The 12,591-nt window shown below is 41.7% G+C and overlaps 1 protein-coding gene across 2 annotated transcripts in view; it reads left to right on the top strand.

Moving 5' to 3' along the window:
* The window catches only part of LOC135744447 (uncharacterized), a 47,947-nt gene extending 36,733 nt beyond the window's left edge, over positions 1-11,214 (top strand). For both annotated transcript variants that reach the window (XM_073815089.1, XM_073815088.1), the window contains 7 exons: positions 6,429-6,548; positions 6,647-6,831; positions 9,070-9,224; positions 9,473-9,715; positions 9,799-9,961; positions 10,274-10,376; positions 10,892-11,214. In XM_073815089.1, coding sequence (XP_073671190.1) covers positions 6,429-6,548; positions 6,647-6,831; positions 9,070-9,224; positions 9,473-9,715; positions 9,799-9,961; positions 10,274-10,376; positions 10,892-10,983 — 1,061 coding nt within the window. In that variant the 3' untranslated portion in view covers positions 10,984-11,214. The remainder of the gene's footprint in view (positions 1-6,428; positions 6,549-6,646; positions 6,832-9,069; positions 9,225-9,472; positions 9,716-9,798; positions 9,962-10,273; positions 10,377-10,891) is intronic.
* The last annotated feature ends 1,377 nt before the right edge of the window (positions 11,215-12,591 follow it).

Genomic DNA, 12,591 nt, shown 5'->3' with positions numbered 1-12,591 from the left:
AGAGAAGATCACACGGCAGCAGTGTAACTTTCCAGTAGCTGGAAGAGAGAGGAAAAAGACCTCGTGTCAACAACAGTGTGAGTACCCCAAATCACTGTTTCAGCCACATAATCCTATGAGTATGACAAACCAGTGAGTCTTTTGTGAGTTGTGGCATAGTGTGTGAGTGGCCCCCCCATGGAGAGGAGTTGTGGGTAAGCCGGGAACAGTTAGCGAGGGAAGACGCTGAAGTGTCGTAGCGGCGACGTTTACATCCGACTACTCGTTGCACCAGTGCCTCAACGATCCCAGGACTAGTCTCCGGTCAGATGTGGTTCTGACCCTATTTCACAAAGAGTGTGTGGAGTGTAGTAAGTCTTTTCCTTTGCTGTGTGTGTACACCTGGAAACTGCAGTGTCGTGCTGTGTCCGTGTCGTCAGAAACCCCCTTTCAGGCCGGATGGAATCCTGTGAAGAAATTGAGCATTGAGGCTGTCGAAGTGACCATCTTCATCTATATGCCGCTGGCGACCTCTTGAACAGTTGTCCCTGAAACAGCAGACTGGAAGCAGGCCCTGAAGTTGTAACTCCTCAAAGATGTCCGTGAACAAATGACTGAGCTGTCCAAGACACTTTTGGAGGAGCTGTGACTCTGCACCTCAAGGCAAGAGGTAAGGTCTGCCCCTCGAGAACGAGTGTATTCGGACGGCGGCCAAGACCCAGGAAGGCGACCTAGCCAGCCTACCCGCCCTCGATTCGAGTGGGTTGAGCAGGGGCGACCTATTTGTAACCGTTGCGGAGAACCTGGCCACTACAGTTGACAGTGTGGTCCCCAAAGAGGTTCGGAGGGGGGTTTTTAGGTTGACCGGCCACAGTGGGTCATGTGGTCAGGACCTCCTTAGATGACCTGTCTCTAGAAACTGGCTCGAAGGACAGGATGATTGGGCATAGCCCTGTGGTGGAGGTCCAGGTGTGCGGCATCAAGGTACAATGTCTCGTTGATACTGGATCACAAGTCACCCTATTTTCTGAGAGTCTGTCACAAGAGCTGTTTGGGAAATGGAGCATGCAAGGAACAGAGGCCCCCTGGCTCACCCTGAAAGGAGCAAATGGGTTAGAAATTCCCTATATTGGATACATACTAGCGGATTTGGAAGTATGGGTAAGGGTCCCCCAACAAGAACACGGACCAGAAGGCTGGGTACTGGTAGAACCCCATGTGGATTGCCAGCACGTAGAAGTGGCCCAAGGTCTGCCGGTGGTCCGACGAGGACCGGTAAAGGTACGGAATGAGAAACCCTACACTATACATCGACATAAACACCAACGATTGGCAAGAGTGACGATGGTTGAGCCCCATCAAGTGCGAGAAGAAAGGTGGTTGAGGTGGCCCTGACTCAAGTGGACTCGCCGTTAAAGAAGGCTGGGGAGGGGATGCCCAGCCATCTATTTGGCGAATCCCTATGAGGAGGGGAGTTGGAGCAGGCACAGACACGTAAGCTACAGGAACTTCTAATGAAATGGCAGCATGTCTTCTCTGCCCACGACGAAGACTACGGATGTACAAACGTAGTGAAGCATCGGTTCCCCACTGAAGGGCGGGACCCGGTCTTGAGAGATATCGCCCTATACACTGGGCGTACACTGCTGCAAGGTATGCTAGACCAAGGGATCATCCGAGAAAGCAGCAGCCCGTGGGCGGCTCCTATTGTACTGGTGCAGAAAAAGACAGGGGCCTGGAGGTTCTGTGTCGACTACCGAAAATTGAACCAGGTTACTAAGAAGGACGCATTTTCTTTGCCTAGGATTGAGGACTCACTCGCCAGCTTAACACAATCAGCTTGGTACTCCATGCTGGATTTGGCCAGTGGATACTGGCAGGTGCAGGTGGAAGAGGTAGACTGGGAAAAGACCGCCTTCACGACCCCGTTTGGTCTTTTTGAATGGGACCGGATGCCCATTGGCCTTTGCAATGCTCCCGCCACATTCCAGCGGCTCATACAGCGGTGTTTGGGAGGTCAGTTGATGGAGTCAACACTAGTATATCTTGATGATGTAATTGTCTATTCCCCAGACGTTGAATCCCATCTGCAACATCTCGAGAAGGTCTTCCAGGCGATGGAGAGGTACGGGTTGAAGCTCCAACCAGACAAGTGCCACCTGCTGCGGAGAGAGGTCAAGTTTCTAGGCTACTGTGTGAGTTTCTGTGGACCCGGAAAAGGTATCAGCGGTACGAGAATGGAGTGCCCCAAAGACAGTGAGGCAAGTTAGATCTTTCTTGGGCTTTGTAGGATACCATCGATGGTTTATTAAAGACTTTTCCAAGATCACAAAGCCCCTGAACCAACTGCTGTCTGGGACGGGAAGCCCTCGAGGCCGTGGATCCCCTGCCATTACATGGGGCCCTGAGTGCGAGACTGCTTTTCAACGGCTGAAGCAAGAATTGTTGCAAGCCCCGATCTTAGCCTATGCTGATTACAGTGAACCTTTTGATCTCTACACAGATGCCAGCAACCTCGGGTTGGAGGCAGTGTTAGCCCAACGACAGGAGGGGGTGGAACGTGTCATTGTGTACACTAGTCAGAGCCTTCATCCCACTGAGAGGAACGATGCCAATTATAGTTCCTTCAAACTAGAGTTTTTGGCATTAAAGTGGGCACTCAGTGAAAAATTTAAGGACTACCTATGGGGCGCTCAGGTAACAGTGATCACCGATAATAATAACCCACTTGTGCACCTACAGACAGCGAAGTTGGGGGCTGTGGAGCAGCGGTGGGCGGCCCAGCTAGCGAATTATGATTATCAGCTCCAGTATCGGCCTGGGCGAGAGCATACCAACGCCGACGCCCTGTCCCGACTCCCGGAGGCGGGGAGTTCGAGGAGTCCATCTGAACTTGTGTCAGACCAAGAAGAGGAGAGGTACATGGTAGGCGTTGTGGAAGCGCCCGGGGGTCAACGAGAGGTGGTGCCCGTAAGCTGGGGATGGGACCCCTGCCGCTGGAGGGAACGGCAGCAGGGAGACAGAGAGGTGAGGACCCTGAGTCAATGGCTGGAACAGGGCCGAAGGCCAACAACGGCAGAAAGGCAAGCCCAAGTTGGTATAGGAAGAAAGTTGCTGGGGCAATGGACGAAGCTCAAGTTGAGAGACGGAGTACTGTGCAGAACTATCAGAGACCCGGGGCTAGACGAGGGGATCTGCCAGATTGTGGTACCAGGATGTCCAGAAAGAATAAGGATTTGGCAGGAACAGAGACTGGGCTGAGTATATCTAGATCAATACCTATCTGTGAAACGATCGATGTAAATGTGTAACAAGCTTTGAGTGATTGTAAACAGGAAAACTCACCGGAAGCACTGCCGAAGGAAGCCGTTCAGAGAAGATCACACGGCAGCAGTGTAACTATCCAGTAGCTGGAAGAGAGAGGAAAAAGACATTGTGTCAACAACAGTGTGAGTACCCCAAATCACTGTTTCAGCCACATTATCCTATGAGTATGACAAAACCAGTGAGTCTTTTGTGAGTTGTGGCATAGTGTGTGAGCGGCCCCACCATGGAGAGGAGTTGTGGGTGAGCCAGGAACAGTTAGCGAGGGAAGTACCCCCTTACCTGTACCCCCAAGTGAAAACCCAGTGGCCCTTCCTTGTACTCACTGTATGCCTAAAGCCCCAGCCAGTGCATTGTCCTGTTTTACTTACCTGTATGCTCCAATGCAGATCATGCGGACCCCTCTGAAGTGCCTACCCGTACGTCGACCTGTCACCCAGTGACACCAAGCAGCGGAAGCCCTCCGTACACCTACCAGTACGGTTCAAGTCAGATCCCAGCAGCCATCGTGCAGCCCCACCTGTATCTGGACGGTCAGGAGTTCCAACCGCTGGGCCGCCCCGGAGCTCGCCACGTGTAGCAGCAGGTACCAATCTTGCATTCAAAATTGTGATACTTACCATCTGCATCCTTTACGTCCAGGAAAGGAGAGGGCCCTGGACAGTCTCCCTGCAAGCCAGAACGAAGGGCACATTGTGAACAAACTGATTGTCGTCGCACGAACAGAGCAAAGAGGAGTGAAGGACCCACCTGAGATTTCCCGCGACGGAGTCCAATTGACTCGAGACTGTTACTCTCCGGCTGGAGAGTTGGATTTTAGCCTCCCCTTCCCCATCCCTATAAACCTTTTAAATAATTTAATAAAGTTTGTTTTAACTTTTACTTACGCTCTCTCTGTGTGTCTGGTCATTGGGGTGCTCTTGGGACCTCCTCAAGGTGGAAACTAGGGAGGGGCGAGACTCACGACATCTGTGGTCCGCTCCGACCTGTGACAGGTATGAACAGTGTGGTTACTAAAGATCCAACCCGGTCCAAGTCAAAGCTTGTCCTGAAAATTATTATGTCTACAAACTCAGAAAGCCATATCTATCAATACCTGTCCCTTCATATTGTGCAGGTACAATTTTGTTATCTTGCAATCTTGCTATAATGAAACTTTTTACAGATATAAAATGATGTCTGATACAAAATGTTAATAGTTTTATCGAATTCTGCATTATTTTGGGGTTTTAATTGTCCATTTTATAAATAAGCATCTTTTATATGTTTCCCATAACAGTTTCTATCTCCACTCCGAGCATTGACCCCTGCTACAACTACACAGGTCTGGATGAGCCTTGGAGAGCCACCAACAATCCCTATTATAATAGTTTCTTTGGTGTAATGTGTGATTATAATGTGAACTGCAATGGATGGTACAGACTTTTCATCAATGGCAGGAATGCTCAGATGCCAGAGTCATGTGTAAATTATGGCATGTGTGGCACTTATTACCCACTTTGGCTCAATGGTGCTCACCCATGAAATAAATACATTTCACCTAGTTTTAGAAGACAATGTTGTATGTTACAAACCTGTAAACATAACAGGTTTGAAAAGGTTAAAATTAAATACATTTTCAACTGCAAAAATATACTTATAATTTTATATTTTTTCCAAACGTATACATTTTATTTGTATACTTTCTACATTTTTATTCAAACTTATATATTTTAGCCAGGAAAAATATATTTTTAGCTGTATGGTTTCTACAATTAGAAATTAATTTGTTGCCTCTGAAATACATTTTGAAATATATTCTCATATATAAAGGTTAAAACTAAATATATTTTCAAATTCAAAAAAAATATTTAATTAAGCTTTACTTTGTACAAAATGTATTTAGCATACAGCATAAGTATTTCACACATCAGCATTTTTATCGGTAAGCGGATTTCTAAGTCGGCTATTGACAAAATTTCCACCAGATGTCGCCATCAAGCCAAATATTGAATTCACACAAAGAAATCAGAACATTAAGTATACAAGTTGCGTCATAATAAATAAAGTGAAATGACACAAAGAATAAGTATTGAACACACTTTATTTAATAGTTTGTAGAAAAGCCTTTGTTGGTGATTACAACTTTTAGACACCTCTTTTATTATGGAGAGACCAGTCGTCTGCATTGCCCAGGATTGATTCTGGCCCATTCTTACATGCATTTTGTTCAGCTATGGAGTCTTGCGTGGTGAGCATGCATGGATGCCATGGCGGTTCAGTGCAATGCTTATAGCTTTCTTTGAAACAGCAGTAACTGCTGATGCAAGGTCTTCCTGAAGTTCTGCCCGAGTGGTTCTTGGCTCTTGAGAACTCTCCTGTTTATTCTTTGTACTCCTCGGACAAGGGCCTTATGTGGAGCACCTTATCGTGGCTGGTTTATGGTGAAGTGATGCTCTTTCCAACTCCAGATAATGGCCCCCACAGTGCTCACAGGAACCTTCAGCATTCTGGAAATGTGCCTATAACCATTCCCCCATTCAACGATGAGATTACGAAGATCTTAAGAGAGTTCTTTGCTTTTACCCATCATGAAGTCTTTCTGGAAATGCACCTATAACCATTCCCACAAAATGCTTTTCAACGATAAGATTACAAAGATCTTGAGAGAGTTCTTTGCTTTTCTCCATCACAAAGTCTTTCCTGTGTGCCTCCTGGGTAATGAGAGGAGTTTATAGGCCATCAATTAGGACCAGAGCAGCTGATATCAATTGGTACTGATAGGGGGCAGGGTTTCTCTCTTAATACAGACAGATTTCAGGTGATCTCCTGGCTTTCTATGCCAATTTGCACCTTGTTATCTTCATGTGTTTAATTTTTATACCCTGTGTAATTTCACTTTATTTATTATGACTCAACTTGTATACATAAATGTTCTGATTTCATTTTATGAATTCAATATTTGGCTTGATGGCTACATCTGATGGAAAATTTGTCAATAGCCAAAAAAACTTATTTTTTTGCCAGAGGAATTTTTATTTTGTAAATAGCATATTTTATTAAATAAATCCCTATCACATTCATGTTGATCTGAGGGATTGACCCCCCATTGCACCCAAATTCTGACTCATTTTCTGTTGTTTTAGCTGTGAGAGATCCCTGCTTTGAACTTAACTGTACTGAGGATGAGTGGTGTGGAGAACAGAATGGTGTTTACGGCTGTTTCTGTAACGAAGATCACCCCACATCTGACCCTGGCAATTTCGGTTTGTTTTACTCCATTATAAACTTATAACAAACATGCAATGAATGAATTGTTTCTATTTAATCGATGTCGATAATCTGTTTGTGTTTTACTCCTCAGATGTCTATGAGATGTGTGAAAACAGCTCTGGGTTCGTGTCTTTGTCTCGTTGTCAGGTCTTTGAAGCCGGTTTTCCATCTGATCTCTTACACCTGAATGACCCCAGCTGTAAAGGAACTGTCCAGAATGGCAGACTGAAGTTCAGATTTGATAACAATGATCACATCTGTGGTACAAGTCTTGTGGTAAGATTCACCAAGTACACTACTATGGAAAACTTACCAATCTTACCTACCAGCATGGAGCCAGCGTGCTGCCATTATTTCCTAAATGTCGACTAAAGGCTATTACGAAAATGATCGCGTTTTCATTAAAGGAGCGGTGAATCAAATACTCAATTTTAACTTGATAATTTGTTATATAAGAGGTCATCATACTTAAATGAACATCCTGCAAGTTTCAGAACTGAAAACGTCTGTGCTACTGAAATATAACAGTTTTTGGCACCAAGCCAGTAAAACAAGCCAGTGTGGAATTCGGAAATCTATGACGTCAAAGTAGAATTGAAGCACCGCCCCATAGCCAAATACAAGGACCACTTTTGTAGCCCCGCCCACAGCTTCGCGTGACACACGTGTGTCTCAACAAGTAAATGTGTCTTTAAAGATTGACAAATGTAACCAAAATGACTTTTAAATACATTTTTTCTGAGAGACTTTTATTTTGACGTGGTGATCTGTTATGATAGACTGGAAACGCATTTTCGGTTGTGGAAGAACCGCGTGGGAACAACACAGAAACTAAATACTTTAATTCGGAGGCTTGGAACATAACATTAAATGCGTGGAAAAAGTTTGCTTTTTAAGAAGTTCCAGCTCGTGTGGGGAGTGTTTGTTAACTTTGTGTACACGGATTCATTTGTAAAGAAGTCGATGCTGGATTTGCAGAGAGACTGTGATTAAAAGCACCACTTATATTGGATCTGACAACAATGACACAGCATTCTACACAGTAAGACATTTCACTTTATTTAAGTTACTGCGTTTCACTATTGCTTTGTTAGAAGAGATTGCTTGATATGTCCTGTTGTAACATCCGTGTCTAAACACGTTTTTTTAAACTGTTTTAATTTACTAAAAACATTAAACGATTAATAAAGGTACAACACTTAACAATACGACTGTAATTTAAAGGTAGAAATATACAAAGTTAGTTATAAGGAAGGATTTATCAGTCGCAGTTTAGATTCTAATGCCCGTTTACTGTGTTGTATACGGTAATTTAGGCAAGTTACGTTTGAAAGATCAAACACTCAACAAAGCTTATTTTTTATCATATAACTGTGGTATTTAACATTACGTGAATGTTAAAGCAACTTCACAAGCACAATCGAAATATACAAAGTTATTGATAAGGATTTATTAGCCGCAGTTTAGATTCTGATGCGCGCTTACTGTGTTGTATAGGGTAATTTAGTCACGTCGAGTTTTGTTTCTACTTTAATATACGTATTGTCATTTATGTGTATCATATTTAGCACCCAGAATCTTTTGTGGCTCAAACATATTTGTGTTCGGCTGCTATTTTTATCACATTAATGTTTTTAAAACATTTGCCCACATGTAATGACGGGGAATGAAGCCGTCCAATCATAGCAGTGGGTGTTTACGTCCAGGTCTTCAATGCGGCCCGCCCCTTCAAACGAACCATTTCTCCAGAGAGCCACTAATCCATGTTACAAAATAGCCTATTACTTATTGTTTTTGATGTTTTTGAATGTAAAAACCACGCGGACATCATAAGTAGACATCAGGCAACAGTATAAAACAATAAAATCGACAAAATCACCACCCCTCTAACCTATGCGACTTCTTCCTCTTGCGATTGCGATTAGTCGTTCCAAACATCACGTCGACTAATGTACTGTAGGTTTACTATTGCTGCATCCAAAACCACCTACTTCAATACTTTAGCAGGCGAAAAGCAGTAGGCGAGGCAAGTAGTATGTCCGATTTATAGTATTCCAAAAACAGTAGGCAAAATGTCCCCATAGACATACTCCTTCAGGTTAGATTTTGAAGTGTGTATATAACGGACACTTCATTATCCCATGATGCCCTGGGAGAGGAGTTATCCAAAGTAGTAGAAGAGGCATTCAGCTGTTTCCGCGCTGGAATGACATGACGTATGAACATGGCGGATGTAGTATGTCCGAATCTCATTCATACTACCAGAATTCATACTATACAGTACCTACTGTTTTTAACGGTCAGTAAGTAGGTACTTCATCTCATTAAGTACGTACGTACTGTACAGTATGTGATTTCGGACGCAGCCTATTACTTCCACCACACTAGGCATTATTTTTAACCAAAGGAGACATTTACAGGCATTCCCTGGGAATCAAACCCAGGATTCGGGTATGGCTAGTGTTATTCTCAACCAATACAAAAAAGCAAAGCAAAAATATCTCTGCTCCACAGGCCAATGGTACTCACTTCATCTATGAGAATTTTATCACGGGACAGCCAGGCCCATCTGAAGGTGTCATCAGCAGAGAGAGAGGTCTGAAGCTGTCTTTCAGCTGTATCTACCACCAAACCCAAACAGTCTCAATGGACATCAACCCTCTGGAGAGGTAGTGCTCACTTAATTTAACTCTTTCCCTGCCATTGACGAGTAATTTCGTCAATTAAGAGAAAAAATTAAGCAAAAAGTTATTTATTGATTTTACACTCTGTGTATGTTTTGATAATCATTCTGAATCTGATCTCTAACTAAATTTGTTCACAAAAATGCAATTATTTCAGCTTTTTGCTAAAAAATGACTACATTGGTTTATTTAACATTTATTTAACTCATCTTTATTATGAAACATTTTTACAGCCGAATACACAGAACATTTCAAGGTGAAGGGACATATCAGGTCAGGATGGTTCCTTATCTGGACGCTGAATTCTCAGTTCCCTTCAATGGAAGTGTGGGTGTGAAGGTGAATGAGGAGGTTTTTGTTGAAGTTGGTGTTTATGGAGTTGACAGGGATCAGTTTGCCTCTGTGATTGAAAGATGTTGGGCTACACCTGTGAACGATCCTCTGTCATCTCTCCGCTGGGATCTCATCACTGAAGAGTAAGACAATGATTTGTGTCTTGTACAGAAAATGTCATCATTTCTATGATATGTTTTGATATGTTGGTTATCAATATTCTCAGGTGTCCCAACCCACATGACAAAACAGCGAAGCTTCTGCAGAACGGCGTCTCTACATCCAGCCGTTTCTCCTCCAGGATGTTTGTCTTTACTGCAGACTCCAAACAAGTTTACCTGCACTGTAAAGTTCACCTTTGTCTCCGGACCAACAATGACTGCTCAGCTGTAAGTTCACTAATCCTCCTACCGTTTACTTCATGAAATGTTTTTGTTCATAACATCCCTTATGATGGTTAAGACTAGGAGAAAACATTTATTAGTATTTCTAATTTTCAAGCAGTTGGTGGCGTTGTTCTTAATCTTTATAACGACAATTAGGGCACAGTTTTTTTCCCATTTTTGCTTGGTTGAAAATAACCCTGCATTTTTTGAGTGTAGGGACTGCCATTACAGACTTCAGGAAGTAATTTTTATTTTACAACATTGCATGTATAGTTAATGTAAGCTCACCTTAAGATTATTCATTTCAATCTTTAGCATTGTTACCCTGGACATCACATGAGAGAGCGAAGATCTGTTGACTTCCATGACACGTCTTCTATATCTATGGGTCCACTGGTCTGGTCTGAAGGGAACTCGGGTAAATATTAAGTTCATATTTCTATATTTGGGTTTAATCCAAGGCAACATAAAGTGCTTTCAAGGTTTACAGTAGGGTCCCTGGAAACAAATCAATGGCTGCGTCCAAACCGCCTACTTCCATACTACATAGTAGGCGAAATGCAGTAGGCCAGGTAAGAGTAATATTTCCAAATTGGAAATATGAAGACGTATTTACGTGATGTATTAATTAACATGGCAAATGTAGTAGGTCCAAATTCATTCATACTATCCATATTTATACTATATAGAACTTACTGTTTTAATGGTCAATGAGTACATACTTCATCTAATTCAGTACTGTCACAGTATGTGATTTTGGACGCAGCCCATGACTTTTGGACCGCTAATGCAATGCTCTACTTATTGAGCTGCAGAAACTCTTAATTCATCTTTTACTTCATGTAATATTTTACTTTTTATTTTGTAAAGAAATATATACTTTTGTTTAAATATTTATCGTGGACTAAACCATATTCTGTTCCCTGATCACAGATATTGTGGCCCCAGAACTGAGAAGATCTCAGGCCTCAGGTCTGTGCGGCTCAATGCTTCTTTTGTTTCTGAATGCCTTCATCCTCTTCTAGAAGAATCTGACAGATTTAGAAAATGTGTGTACGCATTTGATTATGCTCATATTTTGTCTGTTGTCTTTTTATTGATTTTTAAAGAGACCTTGATGATAATGTTAATGGGTGATAACTGGATACTGTATGATTGCAATAGGATTGCATTTGATTATTATTGATGATTATTGTTTTTAAATTTCTTTTCAAAGTCAGTGTAAAAATAAATAGTTTCCTGGTATCATGTATACTTGTAATGTCATCTTCATTGTTATTACTTAATAGTTACTGTACCAATGATAACAATATTAGTTGATCACTATATACTATATGCACTTTATATTTATATGTCAAAATAAATAGAAGTGATAGAAACAGGTACAGTTTATAATTGTGTACAGACTTTTCTGTGACATTACTCTAAACACGCATGCATCAATGAGCTTTTTCACTCAGCACAAATTTATATATATTGTTTTCGTGTTGGTTTCTCAAAAAAAAATTTTTTTTACCATTGTCACTTGGGGAATGACTTTGTTACATTTCAGACATCCTAACCCAATCCCCAAATCTACTTTAAATATATAAAAAAACAATACTTAAAATGACACAAAAAAGACATTTGTGCTCATTGACATGTAAAAAGAGTAACATTGTGGCAATTAAATATTTTGTAACTATATCACGAAATGCCTTAATATAGGGTTGGAATGAGAGGGAAGAAATGTTTGCGGCTTATGCCAAAACATAGACAATATAATAGGCCCTATTTTAACGATCTAAGCGCATTGTCTAAAGAGCACAGCGCAACGTCTAAATGGGCGTGTCCGAATCCACTTCTGCTAATTTAACGACGGGAAAATGGTCGAAAAGGGTTGGTCCTATTTTTTTAATGAGTAATGGGATTATTTGGGCGTAACGTTCAATAAACCAATGAGAGTCTCAGCGTTCATCCCCTTTAAAAGCTGGCGCTATATCCCTATTTAGATGACGGACTTTGTAAACTGAAAAACTAACGGAGGAAGAAGATCCCCAGTTTAAGATTAATGTTAAATAATTGTTTTTTTTTACTCGTATTGAAATTATATTTTTTATTAAAATGTTTAAAACCCATTTTCTTTTAGTCATGGAAGTAAAAAAGCAGGCTTTTAATTGCTTTAAATGTATGGCTATCCAGTATCATCAAAAAATCATTTACAAGTATCTAAGAAAAGGTTTGTACTCTAAAAATACTTTATTTGTAACAAACAGGAGATAAAGAATTTACAAAAGGCTCTCCGCACGTTTCAGCACTTGGACAGCGCCATGAGTTTTTTTTTTAAGCATTACTTGTTTCTCATCTGACCATATCCACAGGTACAGAGTCATCATGTACAATAAATCCGTGAGGTAGCATTAAAAAACATTTAAAACAGATGCATTTGTTTAAAGCAAAGCATTTATTTACTTACCAGGCTGCAGGTGAAGCAGCTCTTTGTGCCTTCTAACGTCTCATAATCGCTCCTCATTTATGTCCAAGAGACTCAATAATAATCTTTGACATTCAATCCTTTAATCTTTCTTATTTAAAAGTGTTTTTGTGCTGCTGCGCATTCATGTATGTGATGAGCAAACCCGCGTTGTCGTCCT

This window comes from Paramisgurnus dabryanus, chromosome 1 (assembly GCF_030506205.2).
Source record: "Paramisgurnus dabryanus chromosome 1, PD_genome_1.1, whole genome shotgun sequence".
In the NCBI taxonomy this organism is placed as follows: Eukaryota; Metazoa; Chordata; class Actinopteri; order Cypriniformes; family Cobitidae; genus Paramisgurnus; species Paramisgurnus dabryanus.
Note: the sequence above shows the minus strand (reverse complement) of the source record. Positions and strands in the feature narration are given on the sequence as shown.